This window comes from Perna viridis, chromosome 15 (assembly GCF_037379345.1).
Source record: "Perna viridis isolate PV_CMFRI_1.1 ecotype Kerala chromosome 15, ASM3737934v1, whole genome shotgun sequence".
Taxonomy (NCBI): domain Eukaryota; kingdom Metazoa; phylum Mollusca; class Bivalvia; order Mytilida; family Mytilidae; genus Perna; species Perna viridis.
Window position 1 is genome coordinate 16471380 of NC_142459.1, and position 22784 is coordinate 16494163.

At 32.9% G+C, this 22784-nt stretch overlaps 2 protein-coding genes across 6 annotated transcripts in view; one reads left to right on the top strand and one right to left on the bottom strand.

Annotated features, from left to right (window-relative positions):
* LOC148597170 (uncharacterized) lies at positions 1-9232 on the top strand. Of its 2 annotated transcripts, XM_088563078.1 has the most exons (8): positions 80-139; positions 808-888; positions 2065-2442; positions 2841-4099; positions 4363-4429; positions 4926-5036; positions 5679-6233; positions 8487-9232. In XM_088563078.1, the coding sequence occupies exons 2-8, from the start codon at positions 828-830 to the stop codon at positions 9077-9079; spliced, it is 3024 nt and encodes a 1007-aa protein (XP_088419204.1). In that variant the 5' UTR covers positions 80-139; positions 808-827; the 3' UTR covers positions 9080-9232. The 2 variants fall into 2 exon arrangements, with proteins under 2 accessions (XP_088419205.1, XP_088419204.1); XM_088563079.1 differs by lacking the exon at positions 808-888 and having other exon boundaries at positions 1-139.
* The window catches only part of LOC148597171 (uncharacterized), a 27131-nt gene continuing 5232 nt past the window's right edge, over positions 886-22784 (bottom strand). For 2 of the 4 annotated variants that reach the window (XM_088563082.1, XM_088563080.1), the window contains exons 5-8: positions 22431-22497; positions 21828-21938; positions 17095-17649; positions 15343-16021 (exon numbers count right to left, since the gene is read on the bottom strand). In XM_088563082.1, the coding sequence (XP_088419208.1) occupies positions 15429-16021; positions 17095-17649; positions 21828-21938; positions 22431-22497 (1326 nt within the window). In that variant the 3' untranslated portion in view covers positions 15343-15428. Of the gene's footprint in view, positions 1220-15342; positions 16022-17094; positions 17650-21827; positions 21939-22430; positions 22498-22784 lie in introns of those variants that run through there. The other 2 variants (XM_088563081.1, XM_088563083.1) reach the window with 2 other exon arrangements.

Genomic DNA, 22784 nt, shown 5'->3' on the forward strand with positions numbered 1-22784 from the left:
GAAGAAAGACCATTAAATGCCTTAATCCCGGAAGTTTATATGGAAGGATATCCATGTGTTAAATGTAGATATTCGAAGTTTAGAGATGGTGTTTTTCGTTGATGAAAAAAGAAGCAATAAATGATACTTTAAACAAAAGGTAAGTTGATTACACGTAGTATGTATACAAACTATTTTAATCTAAGTTATAGAATTACGTCTTATAATGCATTGTAAAGATTTGTCAAATCACTCAAATATAGAAGGGACACAAAAATGTACAAAAACGTTTTAATCATCTTACCGGCGATGGCACAACTTTAAAATAAAGCTTTAAACTTTTAAATTTGTTTATGATGAAGTAATCCGGTATTTATAGGTATTTCAAACTTTACATTAATCCGGTCATATTTTAGAATAACATACATTAAACACCCAACCACAATGGCGGGTTTGCCTCATATTTATATGTTAAATGTTTCTTTTTTTTTTAATAATTTTTGATTTTTTTTTAAATTATTACGAACTATTTTTACAGTTTTCATCATATGTTAACGAAGAGCGACGCTGCTATAAACACCGAGAAAAAAAAACATGTCGAATATACATATATAAATAATAGAGTACAGTCTTTGATGATTCTGATGAAAAAAAAGATAAATAATTCATTACTGGTTTGTATCGGTTGATATTAAACCTCGGTGCCGATATCGGACTGATAACATGGTCTATATTCAGAAGCCGTGTATAAATATATATTTACTAGTAAGTGCAAATTGAAATCAGTTTTGAACCATTACTTAATTTTGTTTTCATGCCTATATGCAGCCCTCTGGGTCTTCAGAATAATGTTGGTTTGTATAACAGTGGTATCAGTTTTGTTTATACCTGTAAACTGTGTAAGCAAAGGTAGGTGTAAAATAGTTGTGATGCAAAATAGAGAAAAATCATTTATATGTATATAGAAACCCAATTTTGTGATTGTGACGCTACGTACTACATACATATACTTAAATATGTACAAAGTATATCGTTTAGGTTATTCATTTTTTATGTAATATAAAACAAGAAGCAAATTTTGACACGAAAGTTCAAATTGTAATATGAAAAAAAACCCTATATCATATTCTGTTCATCAACCTTTGTAACGCTTGGATAAACTGTTAAAGTACCATTCTGTGTAAGCACCAAGCATTTTTTCTCACTTTGGTCTTTTATGGCTCATATACATCCAATGCATCTAGATGAAAAAAAAACTATTTGAGTTTATATAACAAATAATTTCTTACTGCTTTTATACGGGAAAAATTTTGGAAAATTTTCCTGCCATTTTTCCATAGTGTATTTCAACAAAATATGACTAGTCAATATCTCCAAACAACAAACTTTACAAATAGTTTGATGGTTGTTTCTGGAGGTCATCAATAACAAATACTTGTTGCCATCAAATAACTGCTTTTCTTTTGTTAATGTGACACACCTTATACACATTTTGCCTGATTTATAGACAGAGAAGTACTTAGCATCTAATCATTTAATATTAATACGGATTCATGAAGTTCCGTCTATCACATATAAACAAAAAAAAAAAAAAACATATTTTCTTGATTGTACTATGCTTCGTGTAATTGTATGTTGTAATATTTAAATCTGAAATCATGTGGAGAGGTGTCTCTGTCAATAAAATGATAAAATAAATCATCATTGTCTATTTTTATCAATCTAGGAGCTAAGACAGGTCTTAAAGCCTATCTAGTCCTTCAAAAGCATGAAACATAAAGTTGTACGCATTGTCGCGCTAGGTATACCCCAACTTATTTTGTTCAGTAACTTACTGGACGAACGGGTTTATTTAAATATCATTTAATCTTTTCATTGGTGATAGGATAGGCACATATACACTTTTTATATTCTTTATATTTCTTCCTGAAGAATATCGTGAAATTAATATCAGGCAATAAATCTTCTTTTTTTTTAATTTTGAGTATTCCACATGCAAAATTTAATTGCATAGTTTTACTGGAAACCAACTCTAGGATTAACTTTAAGTTCAAATAAAGCATAGCATAAAAATGTATTTTACAGCTCCAAAAACAAATGTTTTGATGAGTAATATATCGGCATCATGGAGTGAATGGGGAAATTTCACAGCATGCTCTGTGACATGTGGTATTGGGGAGAGGGTAAGAAACAGAACATGTGATGCTTTGGATCCTAACATTAATGGCACATTGAACTGTAATGGTACTGATACAGAAACAGATCATTGCGTTAATAAACCATGTGACCCAATACACGGTAACTGGAGTGTTTGGTCAAAATTCAGTGATTGTTCAAAAAGTTGTGGTGGCGGCTTGCAAACCAGAACAAGACACTGTGACAATCCATCCCCTCAATATGGAGGTTTAAACTGCACGGGAGAATCTACCGATATACGTAACTGTAACGAACACGATTGTCCAGGTAGGAAATTGAATTGTTTTTTGTAATTAGATGGGTCTTTATCCCAGTTGTTATGGCAAACATGTCAATGACGTGTGTTTAATATTTTGTTTTATTCTTAAAAGTAGCATTTCAGTATTGAATAGAAATGTGTCCATATTCAGGGAATATTTTATATTACTTTTTTATTACCTGCGTTACCATTTGAAATCTGTACAGAAAAAGTTTATGTATTTGTCAAATTTCAAAAACAATCAGTAACAATCATTTAATGTTTCAGTCCTTAGCTTAATTTCTTTTCATTTCTAATTAGATTTATAATGAAACAAGAGCCTGGTCTTTTACTTCTGTCATGTCATATGTGTTTAAAAAGTGAAACTGGCTTCGTCTTGATCTCAAATAGTTCATTATCATTATAGGATGGACCAACAAAGGCAAAGATTTTATTTTTGGATTTATGGAAAATATTTACTTGTTTAACAACCGACCTGCCTCTCTGAAGTTATTTGTTACAACAGATGAAGACAGTAATGTCAATGTTAGAGTAACAATTCCTTTATACAACTCATTCGCAAAGTCTTTTGTTGTTCAGAAAGGAAGGGTACATAAAGTCGATCTTCCTTTGTCGATTATGGGAAGTACAGGAATTGAAAATAAAGGTGTTCATGTTGTAGCAGATGATGATGTCATTGTATACGCAATAAATAAGGAAAAATATTCCACAGACGCATTTATTGTGCTGCCTATTGCTGCGCTTGGACAAGAGTACTATGTTCTTGCATGGTCTCAAAACTCTGCATTTATGGTCATTGGTACAGAAGACCAAACAAGGATTAATATCAAGTTAGGACAGTACAGCCCTTCTATCTCTCATGGAGGATCTCAAATATATCCAGGGGGATCGATCACAGTTCTTTTAAACAAATTCCAAACGTTCTTTTTGAAGTCATTTTTTGATGAATTCGGTGATTTTAGTGGAACGCATATCTATAGTGATAAGCCAGTTACTGTTCTCGGTGGCAGTGTTGGCGCTAGTATTGGATTAGGAGCCAGGGATCATATGGTTCAACAACTAATACCAATAACAAAATGGGGAAAAGATTTTGTTACAGTCAGTATGCCAGGGTGTAAGTCATCTGACACGTTTAAAGTAGTTGGAAGTTTTGGATCAACTACCGTTAATATATCTGGCATGACTCCCCAAAGAATTGTTAACTCCGGAGACTTCTTTGATTTTCAGCTAAGCGATTTAAGTTCGAAAACAGTGTCTGCTGACAAACCTATAACACTAGCTCTTTTTGTTAATGGCGGTTGTGCCGTTGGAGATATTGGGGACCCAGCCATGATTCTAATCCCAGCGATTCAACAGTTTTCTTCGGATTATACATTTGCAACAGTATCGCTTGATGGGGGTGACTTTGTTAACTCCATCGGTCTTGTAATTGCCGACAGTTATATCAATGGTTTAAGGTTCGATAGACAAAGTATGCCTGCTACTACCTGGAGAGCTGTAGAGGGACGTCCAGATATTAAATACACAGAACTTGGAATTACTAGCGGCGTACATTCTATTACTCATACTGATAAAAAAGTAACATTCCTTGCACTATCAACTGGAGTTCAGTCCTTTAACTCATATGGTTACCCTGCTGGGTTTGATTTTCGACATAGTGTAAAAGTATGTTCAAGTTGTATTTCTTTGTTGAATGTATGATAAAATTAATGATCTTATAATTAATTAATGAAAAAATAAGCAAGTGTTTTGTTACGTATTTGAATGATACAAAACCTAATAATACAATCTTTATCAAATGTTTTGTATTTTCAATCATTTCATAAATTTCATTTCCTGGAAGCGAATCCAATGTTTTGTAAGAGAAAAATGCCATCCTTCGTAGATAATTATATATGCTATCTTTCTTTTTCGTTTGTACATTTCAGGACTGCAGTGCAGATAATGCCAAAGACAGTAACACAACAAACAGTAATGATTGCACTCTAGGTTTAGGTAATACAATTCGTCATATTAACATTTACGTTTTAACATAGTTTGAGAACGTTCACCGGTACTCCACTGCCTAGCAGACGACATTATCTAATGTCATGTTATCTCATGTTATTCCATATTGACCTGTATTAAATTGTGTATTTATCTTCATAGTTAATGTTTATCTTAAATTTTGGTTTGAATAGTTTCCGAACCAGCTATTATGCATATGGTACGCACGTCTATGTTTGAGCCTAAATGTAAATGTTCATGTTGTTTTTCTTATTATGTTAAAACAGAACAAAACCAGATGTGCAATGTCCTAGAAAAGAACCATAATTGTTGTGCGAGAAAACTTTCCTACATCGAACAACACTTAACAATGCAAATGGTCTCTTGTCTGTCTTTAGCACGATTTTAGTTTTGAGACGAGGTCGTTTAATACTATTCATTTTACATTTCATTTAAGTTTTGAGACTATTATAATAATAAAAGATTTTCAAAATGTCTCTTTTAGACCCATGCAAAGAACAGCCCTGCCTAAACAATGGAACATGTAAACCAAGAGGATGGACCAATTACGAATGCAATTGTCTGCCAACATTTTTTGGTCCGGTGTGTGAAATAGGTAATATATGTGATATCTATTAAACAAGTGAGCCAGAAAAGAAAATATCAACTCACCTTGTAAAATCAAATTTGACCTTGGCAATTTCCTAAGTAGTTTAACATTATATAAGCGTACATTATAGGTACATGAAGCACAATGATATGCTATTTTTACCACGCACGTTTTCTTGTGCTTTATCTTTAAACATGAACAACATGTTGTCTCGAATTTGTATATTAGAGTTTTGTCTTCTATGATGCCAAACTTTGCTACTTCGCTTCGCTACAAATTACATAGTGAATAGTGAACATACACTTTGTTGTATTAAAAAAGTTAATTTTGTGTCAATTAAATACCATGTGATGACCTTACACCTTAAAAGGGAAATCATGTGAACCAGAGTGTGAAAAGTAATACAAAAATTATCTAACAGAGTACAACGATTAGACATAAAACATAGACATACACAAAGAATAGGAAATTAACAAAACAAAACGTGAAAAGGGCAACTCGGACTAAACTCCCAAAATGAGAAATGAAAAAGGCAGGATAAATATGGCAGAAATTAAATCACCGCCCGATGGTAAAAAAGTCACTACTGTTTAAATTACCGGCTTAATATCGGAGTAATTAATTTCTCTTATTCACTTTTTGTTGCAGATTTGTGTCAACCGTTTCCTTCCGATGTTGTGTTTCTTATTGATAACTCCAGAAGTATGGAAAGAACATATTTTGAACTTCAAAAACAATTCATACTTAATATCACCAAGGACTGGAAGATTAATGCTGATCACTTTCAAGTGTCAGTTGTATCTTTTGAAAATACAGCAAAACTTGAAATCAACTTCGACACTTCAATGAACATTACAGATTTCCATAAAAAGATAACAAATTTGAAATATATTGGCGAAACATCTAATTTGACTAATGGGTTACAAATCTCTAAAGATATCCTGGACGGTCGAAACAGATGGGTTTCCTTCACAAAGGTAAAAAAGTACCTTATTGTGCTATCTGATGGCTTAGCAGCGCCACGTATTAACATTCACTGGATTAATTCTTCCGCTATACAGACAAGAATCGTAGCCATCGGCGAAGACGTTTCTCATTACTTCCTGAAGATGATTACTGGAAGAATTCGTGATGTTTTTCCATTCGACGCTGAACAATTTGGGTTACAATTACGACTGGAACTTATTCATCCAATGTGCACAGGTAAGGACTCTTTATCTCGTAGGTCAGATATCAAACATTAGAAAGTATGATTAAAGTAACTATTAGTCATGTTAAAATCGTTTATGATGGTAGCCATTTACTCCACTAAAAACAAGGCCAAATATGGTTATTCATGACCGACAGAAGTAAACTTTTTTTAATATTTAAAAAGGGCAATCTTACCATACATACAACACTTTAAAGTAAACAAACGTTGCTAGACAACCAAAGATTTTCATAAACAAGAAAAAAAATATTTTGGAGGGATACTATACCTTGCCTTTTAATATGGAAAATATAAAGTTATTTGTTTGATTGATTGATTAACGCCCGAGCATCCATATTTCAGCTTTATTCAGGCAATGAACGTGAAAGGGATGATAAAATGAACATAAAATGATGATGATGAGGGTGGGACACAAGGATGATAGGGTCGACAAATATTGATTGCCACAACATAAAAGGAAAGGATGCATGGGTAGGGTCGAATAATTTAGCCTCCTGTGGTGGAGTTCAAAGGTTCCTAATCCTGTCGAATACCACAGCAGGGTTCTTTAACGTGCGAGGAACGTGGCGTCTTCCCCAACACGGTAAACCACTATGGTTTGCGGTCAGGTTTTCCGTATTATAACCTGACAACCCCAGCATGTAACACGCCCTATTCCTCCACCTGGGGCACACATCCCAGTTGCTTTGTGAGCAGAGCTCCTAGCCCCCGGTTTCTGAGCACTATTTAGTCGCCTTTTAGGACAAGCTTAGTGTTGCTGCAGGCCTATTCATTTGACACCCATACCTGCAAGAGGCTTAAGTTATTTGAAGAGGAGCCCCCCCAAAAAAAACAACCGATATTGTACCTCGTCCTTTCCACAATTTTATTGTTGCAACCTTAACCATGTTCATTCTTGTTACGCATGCTCTCCTGTATTACCTTGAGACTTTAGTTTTTATGATTCCAAAGGAACACATATTTAATTATAGTGTTATTTTTTAAGATACATATTTCCACAAAATAAAAAAGTCAACTGCAATATTTCGTTTATGTATAAAGAAAAAAAACGCTGATGTAAGTAGTTCAAGTTTGTGAAATGCATTAAGCATTAGGTGCTACATACGAATCATTTAACCAATGAAAAAACAAATATCTAAAGCAATATTCAATGATTTTAAATAATTAACATGGAATGTAAGTATAACTGTAGCAAGGGTTTCGAAAACAGACTGATAAGACCGCGAACCAGAATATTGGTTATACAAGAGCTAAAATTGAACATAGAAAACAGACAGAACACCAATAATAAAAATACACAACTAAACATCAATAATATGTAACTTCCAATATAATCCACTGTGAAATATTCTCCCCCGGAAAAAAAATATCAAATTAAATCCGGGGATATTTTATAATAGTTAAATGTTTTCCATAGTTATTAAATTATTTCCATATTATACCATATGATGATTATACATACAAGTGTCTGAAATGGTTTTCTTTCAGGATACTGTAAAAATGGGGCTTGATTTTTGTGGGATAAAAATAATTCACAGTGTTATTTACAGGTGTTACTAATATGGATAGTTTTTGGTATGACATATTATCCATGATGCTTTTAGATATCAATTTTCATTCAAAATGTTTTCAGATATTAATAAGCATCCTAGATGATAGTTCGTGGGATGTTTTACACATAGTTTTTCAGCCAGGAGATTATTTACTTGATAAATATTATCCATTTTGTCAAGAGTATGAATTCTGTTCATACTCACAGGTGAATTATACTCAATATATAATTATATCTTGGGTACAATTATGAATTATGTTCTCTATATGTGAAATATTTTCTTTATATTAATTAATACGATATCATGTGTACAATTAGGAATATCTCAAGCCTTTTCATAATAAATTATAGTGAACATCATTGGTCAAGAATGGAAAAAAATTAATAGCTGTGGAAATTTTGTCATTGTAAAATAATATCCTCCGGAAAAAATAATTCCCACATCATAAAATTTCATTCGGATAGTAATATGTCGTACAAATACACAAATGACCTAATGAAGAAATGAACAACTCTGAGTTCACTATGATCTAATTAGATAGAGCAAACCCATCGATATAACACCCGCTAAATAATGCATATGAAGTCAAATCTTGGCTAACATGAATACTCAGGTATTTATCTAGACACTGGATAAGATTTATTCTGGACAATTTTACAATTTGTTTCAAAATTAAGTATAATTGTTTTACAGGATGTGTTAAAAGTGACGAAACGGACGTCATAATTGCACTTGATACCTCAAGGAATATGGATGGCGATGATTTGACGGAAGCGAGAAAATCAGTCATTCGTCCAATGTTTGAGAAGCTTGGTACTAACATACCAGACGTCAGAGTTTCCCTTTTAACGTTTGACGAACAAGTACATGTTGTTTTCCTGAACAGGACGCATACATCCAAAACACGGGACTTGACAATAAGGCAAACTTCATACTTTTCTAAGACATCATCAAATATTTCAAATTTCACAATGATTTTATCATCACTGTTAAATACGATTTCTTTTGAGAATGTTGGAAGGGATCATGCAAAGAAAGTTCTTCTTCTTGTCTCACAGTTTTCATTTGACATTGACAAAGCACGTATGCAAAGTATCTTAAACGATACGGTAAAGGTATTCACGATAGGAATGGATTTTAAAGAAGAAGCATTTCGGAAAATGTTGACTTTATCCCCTTCCCCCTTTCATGTTGGAACAATAGGTTCATTGTTTGCGAATAAGGTCGATACATTCCTCGAAGCTTTTGTAAGTCAACTTTCTTACGTTAAGTGCGATATTTGGTAATTGATATGTGTTATATTTATGCGATGTTTATGACTTTGTCTACTCTTTATTGAAAGTAATTTTGTATCATTAAAGTCTAAGACAATTACGGAAATGAGACATTTGTAATTTTGCATTGTTCTATAAAATCATATTAAAAGTCCATGTCTTTAATGTTGACTTACGTATGTTTGTTAGTACTTCTTTAGGTTATCAAGCGTTACGTATTTCCATTATACACCATTTTCTATTATTTCCATTGATGTTTCCGAAACAGTTTAAATTTCCAAATAATATTGAGAGAGTATATTTATTTGGATATTACGATATCTAGTTTTTTTTGTAACATGCAAGCAAGTATTCTAACTTCAGTAGGTCCGTCGATTGAATATGGCATATCGTTCTTATTTGCAATCAATATTGTCCTAAAAATACTGTTAAAGCAATTTTATTCATATACAGCCAGGACCACTTATGTAACGAGAGAGAATGTCTGTATATCAGACATCGTAACGTATCATTAAGGCGCAATCTACTTGGAATGTTTCTTTTCGCATTCTCTACCAAACCACTTTAAAGACACGACGGATGTTCATGCTGTAAAAAAGCACATGAGTTTAATATCAGGTTTAACGAGTTCATTTTCTTTTCTCCATATTTGACATTTTTAATTCTTATATTGGGAAATTCTTCTCTTTTTAATCACATTTTCCACATGTTATATGATTCTACAGACGACAATACTCTTCTGCATAATACAGAGAAAATGACATATGAAAAAAAAAAAACAAATAGTAAATTTGATATTAGTAAAAGAGAAACTGTATATCGTAAATAGTATATATTTGAAGTACAATTGCAATGAATACTGAAAATGGGTATGGACATGAACAAGTACAGCCATTTTAGTGTTTCCGGCGTTACTAAACTATTATGAAATAGCTGAATTTTGGAAAAATACAGGCAAAAAAGAAGATATGTTTCAACCATGTTATCGAAGGTGGATACGACATTGCATTAAATTGATGGATAATGATTCGTTTTCATTCTCTTATTTCGATTACTTAACATTAACCTCTAAAAATTATTCGATGTATTTGGGGAAGTATTTTAAACTAAATTGGTTTTGCGATCAAAGCTGTTTAAATATTCAACTTCATCATTGGTCTTGTTAAAGATGCGGTAGATGGAATTTCAGGGTAAGCATTACGATAACGATACCTGACTATACATTATCTTTTAGGTTTTTTCTCGATTTACAATCATTATTCACGACTGCATACTCATCAAGATCTTCTTGCAAATATGTACCATCGACACCAAAACCTATTGTCACAAACCCCAACCAAGCAAAGGATAAAAATAACGGAAATGTTAAATAGGATCTATTACAGAGAAGGCGAATTACTGGCCATGCATTTCAAAATTCAGCTAGAAAGTCAAGTCCGATACAATTCATGCAAATTCAAGCGAATTTAAAAGCGGTTGGTAATAGATGAAGATTCCAAACCGGAACACCCCGTGATATTTCACTGTTAAACAAAATTAAACAAGAAATCACAGAGTCAAACACAGCTCCACATAAGAAAATTACTAAACTTGAGAGAGAAAAAGATGAAAGCGAAGACAACGATACAGAAGATTCATCTTGTTAAAAGTCTACAAATAAAGGGCTGCTATCAGCAGAAATATCATCGGATTATCTACCGCTAGAGGAAGCTTCAGGAAAAACGGAAATAGCTTCAAACAAGACAAAATGCGTTATTGTTTGTAGTGCTGTCGCCGTCATCGGACTCTTCATGGCAGTGAAGAACTAGGAACACGTATAATAGAGTCGTCCTTTTAACCGGGAAATTTTTGCGTTGCCGTGTTTTGCAAATACTTGCTATATCTATTTTGCATTTGATAAAATACAAGCATTCAAAGCTTCATTGATAGTAATATTGTTGCAAAAATAATAAAAAAAATGTTTTGAAATTTTTCGGCTTTATTTCATGATTTACCATATTTTTTATCTATCTGTTTTATCCATGCTAGAGCACTTAATATCTAATCTGACTTTCTTGAACGCCATAAATATCTGCGTAACAGACTTCTGAGTCAGGAAAATCAGGAAATGCTAAAGTATCTTACCAAAATCTTTTTTTTTAGATAGGAAGCAATTGCTATAAAAATCACCACTGGTATATATACGCCGCAATCAAAGAGGGAAGTTTTGCGTGTTATAAACCCTAGATTTAACCCATAATTTTGTTTGAAATCCATGTACCAAGTCGGGACAATTGCGCTAACAGATACTCTGATGATGTAATATCTATTTTGTCAGTTTTATTTTGGACTTAACTTTATTATGGATTGGATAAGGGCTACGGCGTTCTGCCCACAGAGCTGTGTTGTGTCCCTCAGGTGGTGGAATGGGTACCGCTGGCATACTATATGCTGGTGTCGTTAGACCATGATACGTGTAAACCTGTCCGCAAACCATAGTGATGCAACGTGTGAAAGATTCCACTTTCCTCGAAAGTTTAAGAACCCTTCTGTTACATCCGACAACAGAAGGCACCTCAGCTTCGCTACAGGAAGATAAATTTCCCGATTGTATCCGCTTCTTCCAGTGGCAATCGAAACTAGTCGACCCTAGTATCCTTGTGTCTCATCCTATTTTTTATTTATTTCATCATGATTTCATGTTCATTTCCTAGATATAGCAGACTTATCACTGCTTATGTGTTACACACCCATTTTAAAACCGGAAGAAATGCATCGACAAACATATATTTACGGATAGCCGAGATTGCTCTGACGTCCAACGGCTACTTGTCAGGGCCGTGGGATGGCAATTCAGCCGTTGGACGTCAGAACAACTTTTATTTACAGAAATTCATGCATTGACATTGAAGATACATTGAATAAATATGTAATTTCTTTATATGTAATACAATGAAATAGTAGAAAGTTGAAGAAACAGATTGTCAAAATTATGTAAAAGGCATTACTTTATAAATTTGTCATGGTCATAAAAATCATTGTGCTACGGCATATTAAACGAATGCGAGACTATTTTTACTTTTTATAAAGTATCCCTTTAATAGTGACCTTCCCTGACAGACGTGCATTGACATTCAAATGATGAATAATCGAAATTATGATTGAACCGTTCAATTAGGTGTATGAAATCAATAGTACCCACGTTTAAACAATACATGTATCCAGTGGTTATGACCTCTAGGAATAGTTTCAATACTGAAATATCTGGAGTATAAGAGTTTACAGATGAATTGACGTCATCTCAGATACACATTCAGCACATGCAAAATATACTTTTATGAAATATTACTCTTGGTTCACGTGTCGCGTAGTGAATTATTTCTATGTGTGTGCGATCTGCAATAACGTTATTTAAATAATCGCATTATTTGTTTACAAAAGGTTGCGCACGAAAGACAGAGTATTTTTTTTATACTTTTTATATCACTATAACAATATCTGACATACACAACTAATGCATCGTGAATTTTAAAAGGTAAAGTGAAAACGATCCAAAAGATTTAATATTAGATAAACACCAATAATTTAACAAACTAAATATATCGTACATTACAAAACCATTTTGAAATAGTTTGTCAAAATACACTAATCAAAGACACTTGTTTATTAAGGTAGTTTATCATTGGTCTTACTGAAGAATAAGAGCACAGAATTATATGCAGCCTTAAGATACCCGTTTATATAATCATCAATTTAGGGTATAGGAATTTTCGGTTTTGTTCAATTTTAATTGAACCGAATATTTAATTATACTTAAAACAAAATTCCGGTAGAACAAAAACTATTGGATTGATTATGTCGCAAATGGTTTGATTGATCCATTTTCTCCACATATTTTCACATTGTCTACCCCGGACTTGACTTTTTATGAGCAGCTCGGCGGGTGTTTCTAGAAAAGCAGAGGAGGCTTACCCTACCGGTGCACCTGGTCCATGCTTCCAGTTTTTAGTGGATTCCGAGTTGCTTATTTACTTTTGTTACTTTGTATGTATGATTTCAGTTACTTTATGTTCTTCGTTGTGTATGTCTGTTTTCCATGTCTGGTCTTTGTTCCTGGATTACGTTCTTTTGATTACCGCTATGATCTTAGTTCCCTTGATTACTCTTTCTGTTTATTAAGATTCTTAAAGGGGAAAACAGTATAGTGATGAATGGTATCAGGAAAAACCAGTCGACAGAGTGGGAAAATCAGTTACACATTCTTCTGAAACATTTTAATTTTTTTTACAGACATTTAAAGAGAAAGTGTATTTCAGAGATATATTCATGATGAACTCACACAGTTTTTGAAATATTTTTACACATGTAATATGTTGAATAATAAATTGCCATTTCCGCGACCTTGGAGTTATATTTGTATTTAAAATATAGTTGTCATTTAACTTAATGGAATTAATAAAAATACAGTATAATATAATTGTCTCCTTTTAAAAGAACGGGAAGCATTAAAAACTATAATAAACAAGCGCACACACAAAATACACACTCACACACACACACTAAGTCTGGAATGAACATGAATGTGCTCGAAGAATTTGCAAGTCTAATATTAGTTTTGTTTGTCACTGGCCTTAGCAGGGCGTTGTTGCAAAAATGTTTAGAAAAAATATACAAGATATTGCAGCTTGTGTAATACTCAGAAAGAATAGTTGTAAAAAAACCCAAATTCTTCAGCTGTTATTTGTTCTCTTTTTTTCCAAATCGAGGTAAAGTTCTAAACAGAATTTATTACACATTTAAAAAAAAAAAGAATGAATATATACAGCAATATTCAGTTAATCATAAATAGATATCGTCTTTGTTTCGTTTGTATCGTTTTATATATAATGATATTACTCAACCACTTAACATTTTATTATCATTTATGGAGATGCTTCATATACGCCACATAAACACATTGTTTTTAAGTTAATTTTTAAAAAAATGTATCTTCAAATTGATCGCACGTTAAATGACACAGTTTACCTAGAATGGTCCTTTGGTAAGAATGCGATTAGACGAGTTTTAAACCAGTTGGCCTATATTCAGGTAAAATGCCACACTGGATCCATAGCAAGAGAACAAGGAAATATTTCTTTTGTAGTTTTATAAACATTGTTTTTTTTTTTACCATAACCACTTATTTTTAAATGCGACTAAATTAAGTCTAAATTCTGCCAAAGCTCGATTTTTTAAAGTTCAAATGCCAAAATTTTTTCAATATTTGAAGAAAATTTTTTTTTCATTTTTCAACATAAAAAAAAACAAAAACAATTGTGAAAATTTTACAAGAAGGAACATTAATTTCGTATATTGTTAAAAACAAATTATCGACCAAAATGTATTCATCGTTCATAGAATTGTCCGAGTTGTTATGTATTCAAATGAGTAAACATAAGTTGAATTCTTACCTTCTGTAGGTAGAGTTATACGGTTTTCTTCATTTTTCTTCATTGATTTTTTTCAAATACCATCATTATATTTTCTGAACTGTGTTAACTAATGATTTTACTACTTTTGTGGCAATTTTTTGCGTGTTAATATTGCAATATTCCGGAAATAATTAATAGTAACAAAAGCAAGTGGTGTGACACGCAACAAAACCTAGTTTAACACGTTTACGTCTGTTTCCGACTTTTGCCCGTTTGTCCCTTTAAATAGCAATTTGGCTTATCGGTCTTTTTTCGGTTGAATATTGCCTTAAAATTTGCCTATCAGTTCGGTAATTTGTTATTATCTTTTCCTACAGTTACTTCAGCTCTTGAACGGTATAAGATCTCATTTTTGTACCAGATACCAATTCCTTATTATATTACTACATAAGGAAATGAAACGCATATCTTTCAAAAACTATATTTTTTCAACGTTTAAAATCTGACAACTCATTTTTTTTAGCATTTAAGTTGTCAGTCTTTAATTCAAAATTTACCACAACTAATTATTCACGGACGCATTAAAGTATTACACTAAAACAACTGGATACATCTTTTTACTGCACCAATAAATGGTAAATACATGTACCAGAACAGTAAATATATGAATCCATTAGTTAAAGGTTTTATATTTATAAACGATTAGTAAGGTTCATCATGACTCCATTTGTTTCAAGCTTTTATATATAAAAATGACTAACATACGACAACAGGAAATACTAGAAGAACTGATGATTTTTATAAAGGAATATAAGGAAATCAAAGACTTTAGGATTCGAAGGTAATAAAAAGAAAAAAAGATTTCATCAAAGAATAACGACTAGATAAATGAAATAGACACACACGCAAGATTTAATAAAAAAAAAAAATAAAAACAAAATGGACGGATGCTGAGCAATAGCATATGACATTTAGTTTGGTTCACATTTTACATACGACAACTGACTAATAAAGGCGTCAAGAAATGTACCGACCTGATTAGCGAAGAATGATCCTATTGTTCCAACATGATATGGAGAAGGTGATAGACTAAGCATTGATTCAAATGTTTCTTCGTCAAAATTCATTCCGATGGTGTAAATTTCAGTATCGTTGACAATTTTCTTTACGCTAGCTTTATCAGTTTTAAAATGAAATTGAGATATGATAAGAATGATTTTCTTTGCAGAATCGCGACCCCCTTTTCTTCTATCTGAAACCATGTCGACTAGAGATGATACAATGTTTGTGAAATTTCCGATTTCCGATGGCGATCTCGTAAAGTATGCTGTTTGTCTCGTTGTCAGATCTTGTGTCTCGTTTGTATACGTTCTGTTGACGAAAACAGTTTTAAGACTGTCGTCGAATGTCACCATGGAGAACCTGATGTCTTTTCTATCAGTTCCAAGTTTTTTAAACATTTGATTTATGATTGAATTCCTCACTTCAATCAAATCATTACGATCCATATCTCTGGAGGTATCGATGGCAACCAAAATATCAGTTTCCTCACTTTGTGCACAACCTAATGATAAAACGGTGTTTATTGATATTGTGCGAATTGTCAATTAGTCCATTAATTCTACATCATAATTTGTTGTAACTAGTTTCAGTTGCTATCCAACTGTTTAATAGACTACCATTATAAATTGGGTTGAAATTGCACGGACCTCTCATGTATAAACAAAGCATTTTTAACTACATGTGATAAGACCTGGTGTAAATAAATTTGCCCAAAGATTTTTGATATATTTGCACCCCCATCTCTACCTGTTGCATTTCATTAAAAACAAATATTATGTTTTTATTTTTTTATTTTGCTTATTTTTACCCTCAGAAAATAGTAATTTCCAATATATTTTTTTTAATAATTTATGTTTGTTTGAATACATGCATTATATAAATCAATACACTACCTTATAAATATTAATAATAAGGACAACCGCTTCAAGTGGAGTTAATTGTTAACCCGTTACATAGTATATAGCCACTTTAAAGTCAAGCAACAAAAAATACCTTCCATAAATTGATATATAATGCAAAACCTACGAATAAAAATAATTTCACCATAACCTGTAGTGCCTTTTTGAAAAAGATTTATACATGTAGGTTTCAATTTCTGTCGACAATATTTGTATTCCTACATGTGTACATTTACATTCGATGCCAAATTTATACTAAATATCATCGATATCCTTTGATCAGATCACGACCAGTTGTACGTACACGGTATTGGAGTAGACAAACGAACAAACCGATGCTTTCTATCCCCAAACGAAGTTTTCATTTGGTAAAATACCTTGCTTGCACGATCAAATTGTATGCTACTTTCGTGAATGAATACAACATTATTTCAACTAAGTGCCAGAGTTCACATGAAATTCGGTTTAATTAAACATTCACGTGAAATTAACTTGAATGTTTACATGAAATATATTTTGAGTAAATTTCACGTGAAATTCACATTGATTTCATGTGAATTTTACATGAATTTCACGTGAAGCTCGATCAACATGAATATTTGCCTGTATACAAAGAAAATGACAACTAAAGAAGTAAACCTAATGCAATGAATATCAAATATATATAAACTCTTACCTGAGCACATTGGATGGATTAATTCATACGTTAACTGCATCTTGAATTTATCAGCATCAAACGGAAGTACATCGTTCATATTACCGGTTATTTTCCCTAGAAAATGGTGGGAAACATCTTCACCAAGAGCAAATACTCGTGTTTCTATAGTTGACGAATTCACAGGCTGGATATGGATAGGCGGAGTGGTAAGACCATCTGACAGGACGACAAGATACTTTTTAACCATTGTAAAAGAGATCCTTCTGTTTCGACTGTCAAGGATATTTTTTGCGGTTGACAATCCATAATGTAAATTTGAAATATCACCATCATATTTCAAGTTTGAAACCTTTTCTCTGAAATCTGTGATATTGTTAACAGTGTTAAAATTTATTTCCAGTTTAGCAAATTTAGCAAATGAAACTATAGATACTTGAAAGTGGTCAGAATCAATCGTCCAGTCATCGGTGACATTCAATATGAATTGTTTTTCAAGGTCAAAGTACTTTTCACCCATACTTCTGGAGTTATCAATAAGAAACACAACATCGGTAGGAAACGGTTGACATAAATCTGAAATAAAAAAAAAATATTTGAGAAAGAGTAATCAAGGGAATTAAGGTTATAGCGGTAATCAAAAGAATGTAATCCAGGGACAAAGACCAGACATGGAAAACAGACATACACAAATAAGAACAAAAAAGTAACTAAAATCATACATACAAAGTAACAAAAGTAAATGAGCAACTCGGACTCCACTAAAAACTGGGAGCATGGACCAGATGCACCGGTAGGGTAAGCGTCCCTGCTTTTCTAGAAACACCCATCGACTTGCTCATAAAAAGTCAAGTCAGGGGTAGAAATAAGAATTGTATGCTTGTGTTTTCACTTCACTCATCTGAATGGGGGATACAAAAATACGCTTTTTCATTAAATTGCTGTATTAAGGCTTGAAAAAAGTGAATGACATGAATAAAAACAAAATTGGAGGCATTCAGTGCACAGATGTACATAATTTGCGAATAATTTTATTTCAATCATGTGTGACAATGTTTAACATTTAAAGATTAAAAACAATATATATTTAAAAAAGCAGATAAATAAAAATATTGTTCACTATTTTTGCCAAAAATGTTTTGACAGGAGAACGATGATATATTTTATCATACATGAACTAAATATGTATGTATGTGGAGTAATACTTTGTACACAATGGTTTCAATCTAAAACCTAGATTAACTCCACCTTTCAAGTTTTGTTGGTAATTAAATAGAAAGCAAAACTCATTACGGACTTCAATCAAATTTCCACACGACGATGCAATACGCTTTGTGCGGTGGTCAAAAACAAGCACTTAGCGATACATGCACATGTATGTTCACATAACGCTTGCAGAATATTTTTAGCAACAGTTTATTTTCTCTATTAGTTTATTCACAAAATATTTTAACTGTGCATGAGAATGGTTTTGTTTTCCGTACATATTTGTCTTTTACAAATAAGTTAATGTTAAGATTAAAACGAGCCTTCTTTATCGGTATTATTTTATCGAGTAATGTGAATTTCATATACTGAAATATTTATATATTTTCATATAAAATTTAATTTGATAATGTAAATATTCCATAAAAAATGCAATGGGGATTCAATGGGGGAGATTGGGATTTTCTATGGGGAAGAGTTATCAAGGGAACCAAGGTTATAGCGGTAATCAAAATAATGTAATCCAGGGACAAAGACCAGACATGGAAAACGGACATACACAACAAAGAACATAAAGAACACAGGGTAAGCGTCCTCTGCTTTTCTAGAAACACCCGCCGAGTTGCTCATAAAAAGTCAAGTCCGGGGTAGACAAACGAGGAAAGGTGAACAATGACCCGTTGAATAAATCAGTTTTCATGGTGCTGATGGATACACCATAACGATCCACGAGTTCATGATGACGACCATAAAACTTCCGTAGTGATGACTTCAATCTTGTAACAACATAACCCTGTTCCAGAAGCATATTTGTTAGAGTTCTAGCGCGATACAAAAAGTCTGCGTAGTTTCGGCAAGCTCTGGCAAAACGTATGAGTTGTGATATGAACACTCCATACGCAGGAGCCGAAGGGATGTTGCCACAGATGAAAGGAAAGTCATCACGTTTGGTCAATAGTTTTCCCTTACCATCGATTTCTAATTGAAGGTCAAGATATGAGGCTGACTTCACAGTGTCTGTAGTATCCTTTATCTCAAGTTATTTTGGGTAGATGCGATGTATCAAATCCCCGAAATTAGGATTGTTTAAAGATAATACGTCATCTATATAGCGGAAACTGAGATTGAAGGATCAAGCCAAATGATATTATTTCTTTCTGATCAAATCAGCTATAAAGTCAGCCTCATAAGAGTGAAGAAATAAGTCAGCAAGTAAAGGAGAACAATTTGTTCCCATTGGAACGCCGACCGTTTGTTGAAAAACACGCCCACCACACTGGACAAATATGTTGTCGATTAAAAATTCCAGCATTTTGTAAACATTTTCCTCTGTATATTTGAAAGATGATTTGGAATTGTTTCTTACCAAGTATGAGGAATCTCTACCAAGAACTATATATTTGTATCTAGGTGTTTTTTCTTTTTTGGAAAAAAAACAAGATGTATAATGTTTTTAGGTCGGGATTTTAACTGAGAATGGGGAATAGAAGTGTACTGTGATGAACAATCATAGGTTTTAATGCTTTTATATTCAGATAATGGTCTTGGACTGATTGTCTCCAAAAGATCTTTCGAATTTTTCAGGATCCACATTGAATTAATACCACTACGGGAGTAACAAATGGTAGGACTGAAGACCCTCTTTGACAGTTGTGAGTATAGAAGTTAAAAGTTTTAATAGAAGTTTGGTGGTACATTTTGCAGATCCAGCTATGAAACGTTGTTTGTATGGATTTTTGTGAAATTTAGGAATCCAGTACATAGACGGTAAATCACAATCATCGTCCTTGGTAGAGAGACCAAAAGAGGATAGCACAGATTTATGTTTTTTCCACAATCTCTTCTTTGGAGAGAGTGGTAGCAGTATAGGTCGTATCACTGCTATTATATTCTACGTCTACCTCTGATAATAAACATTGGATATAAAACGTTTTGCAGACAAAACAATGTTGTTTTGGGCTTTGTCTGCTGGTACGACAACATATTTGTCATGTATAGTAGACAATGTTTTTGTTACATCGGGGTCTTTGAAAACTGATGTAGCCTTGGCACTCATTGACCTACTTAAAACTTTCATTCACGGCCTTTAACCACTCTGACAGAGAATCAATGTCTTCTTGTTCTCGTTCTATCCATTTTTTTGCATAGTCCTTGCATCCATAAGAACTTTAAAGTTATAATTCCAATTTATGAAGCGTGGTTCACGGTACTTGGGACCTTTAGAAAGGATATTACGTAGAGATGCGTTTTCGATAATGGTTAAATATCCCGTAAAGGCGTGACCAGAAGAACCATACTTGAATGGAGAGGTTTTGCAAGAATAGTCAGGTGGTTTAGCCTTGAAGTCCTCAATCTCGAGGTTCTGCAATAGCCTTTTATAATTGAAAATTTTGGATGCAATGGGTGAAGTATAGGAATATGAAATGATTGGTATGGATTTGTCTTTGAAATATGGGGGGATTTTGTTGGTAACGTTTTTGTGATGGAGAATGTTAGCCAAATTAATTGCATCTATACAATTGTTGACAAATGGTAGTGGAAGAAATGATCGTTTTTCTTCATCTTGACTTTTCACACAAACTGGTTTAAAGAGTCTGTGGAAACCAATATCCAAAATGATGGCAACAAGTCTGTATAATGATGAGGTGGGGTCAGAAACAGGAGTGTCAAGACTTGTTTTGTAAAGGGAGTGTAGTAGAGTGAGAGGTTTAGAATAAAGTTTGGTTCTAATGTGATGAAGTCCAAGAGGTTTTTGTATAAAAGGAAGGAGACAATCTATGGAGACGTCATGTAACTTAGGTGACGTATAGTGGCGATGGCCATGACTCCTTTCCCGTCTTGGATTTTTGTTAAATAAATTCATCACATTCATGCTATTGTTATATTGGCTTGAAAGGTTTCCTATACTTTTGATGTTGTCATTGCATCCGTAAGGTATTGCAGTACCTAGTCTGCGTATCCAGTACTCCTCTCTTTCCCTACGATAGTTTTTACTTAGATAGGGACTGTTCGTAGGATGGTAAATTTAAAATACGAACTTTCATGGAGAGTATTGAATGATCTTGTTGATTAAAGTGCTGATAAACTGTCGGGAATTTGGTGGTGTTAATTCCCGAACGATGACCGCACATTCTTTTATTTAATCGTTCTTGTTTTTCTCCGACATATATTAAACCACATAAGTTGCAGTCTAATCCATATATTAAGTTTGTTGATTTGTAATTTAAATCATCATGGAAGGTTTTGTTTGTAAGGGAACTGGACAAGTAAGGGTCGGTTATAAGAATGTTTCATGTTTTGCAATTTTTAATGCCGTATTTTGATATGGTACAACGTGGTTCGTTATCGTTGTAGTCAGGTATATCGTTTAAAGTGATGGAACATGGCTTGATTATTTTAAAATAGTCAGAATGTTTGTACTGGAATAAATGGTCTGCAGACTGAACGTGTGATGAGGATGGGACAATGAGGAATGGGGATGATATAAAGTGTAAGTGGGATGTTTATACCATTCAAGAGCTGTATTCGTTTGTTATATATGTCATTACCTATTTCACAAACTGGACCAAAATATGTTGAAGGACAGATGCATTCGTAGTTTGTCCATCCTCTTGGTTTACAAGTTCCATTATTCAAGCATGGTTGGTTTTTGCAAGGATCTGCGAAGATAAAAGCAAGATCAAAAAGCCATTGCAAAACGAAAGGTTAGTTCAATTACAAACAAAAACAGTATTAAAATATTACTTAAAAATAAATGTCGAACCAATAATGAATGAACAATTTATAACAATATATCTGTCTAAAGTTGGATGCTCTAAAGTGCCTGGATTGCCCACGTAAAAATATCGAAATAATGATTTCGTATCATTTGATCCATTTGAACAAAAATTGTTTAAGTTGACTAATGAACTACCTGATTGAGGCACACACACACAGTATAATTTGTTGAACGCCAAATTGTATATATTTTTTTGCTTTCAAATGATACCAACCTAAAAAACTCATTTTCTCTTGCTCTTTGAAACTTTATATAATAGAACTGAGTATTGGTATTTCATTGCCTGTAAAAGCAAACATTGAAAATGTATTTTCTAATAAAAAAATAGATACAAATTAGATTAAGTTGTATAAAAACAACACAAATTTATTACCTAATCCAAGGCTACATTCAGTACCCCTCGTGGAATTACTGTCAGTTGTTTTGTCGTTGCTGCAGTTCTACAACACAAAATATAATTTACAATTCTTGATAATCCATTTGATGCTGCTATTCAAAGGGAAATAATGAAAAATGTTTGATATTACGTTCAATGCTTATATTGACGTTCTGAAGATCAAGACTCGTTATACATGTGCGTATTAGTGAAATGTTTTGCATATATTTCTCAATTAAAAGTCTTTTAATGCTTTTTTAACAGGTTGACAATTTTACTATATGAGAAAATGGTAATTCTGTCCACATGAAGTGATTACCCAGGTTAAGGTCATTGAAGTACGCCATGATA

Bases quoted from the DNA above. Each gene is read 5' to 3' on its own strand.
- LOC148597170 (XM_088563078.1), top strand. From the start codon at position 828: ATGTTGGTTTGTATAACAGTGGTATCAGTTTTGTTTATACCTGTAAAC. The intron at 4,100-4,362 runs GTATGTTCAAGT...TGTACATTTCAG, and splicing joins ATTTTCGACATAGTGTAAAA to GACTGCAGTGCAGATAATGC. The intron at 4,430-4,925 runs GTAATACAATTC...TGTCTCTTTTAG, and splicing joins TGATTGCACTCTAGGTTTAG to ACCCATGCAAAGAACAGCCC.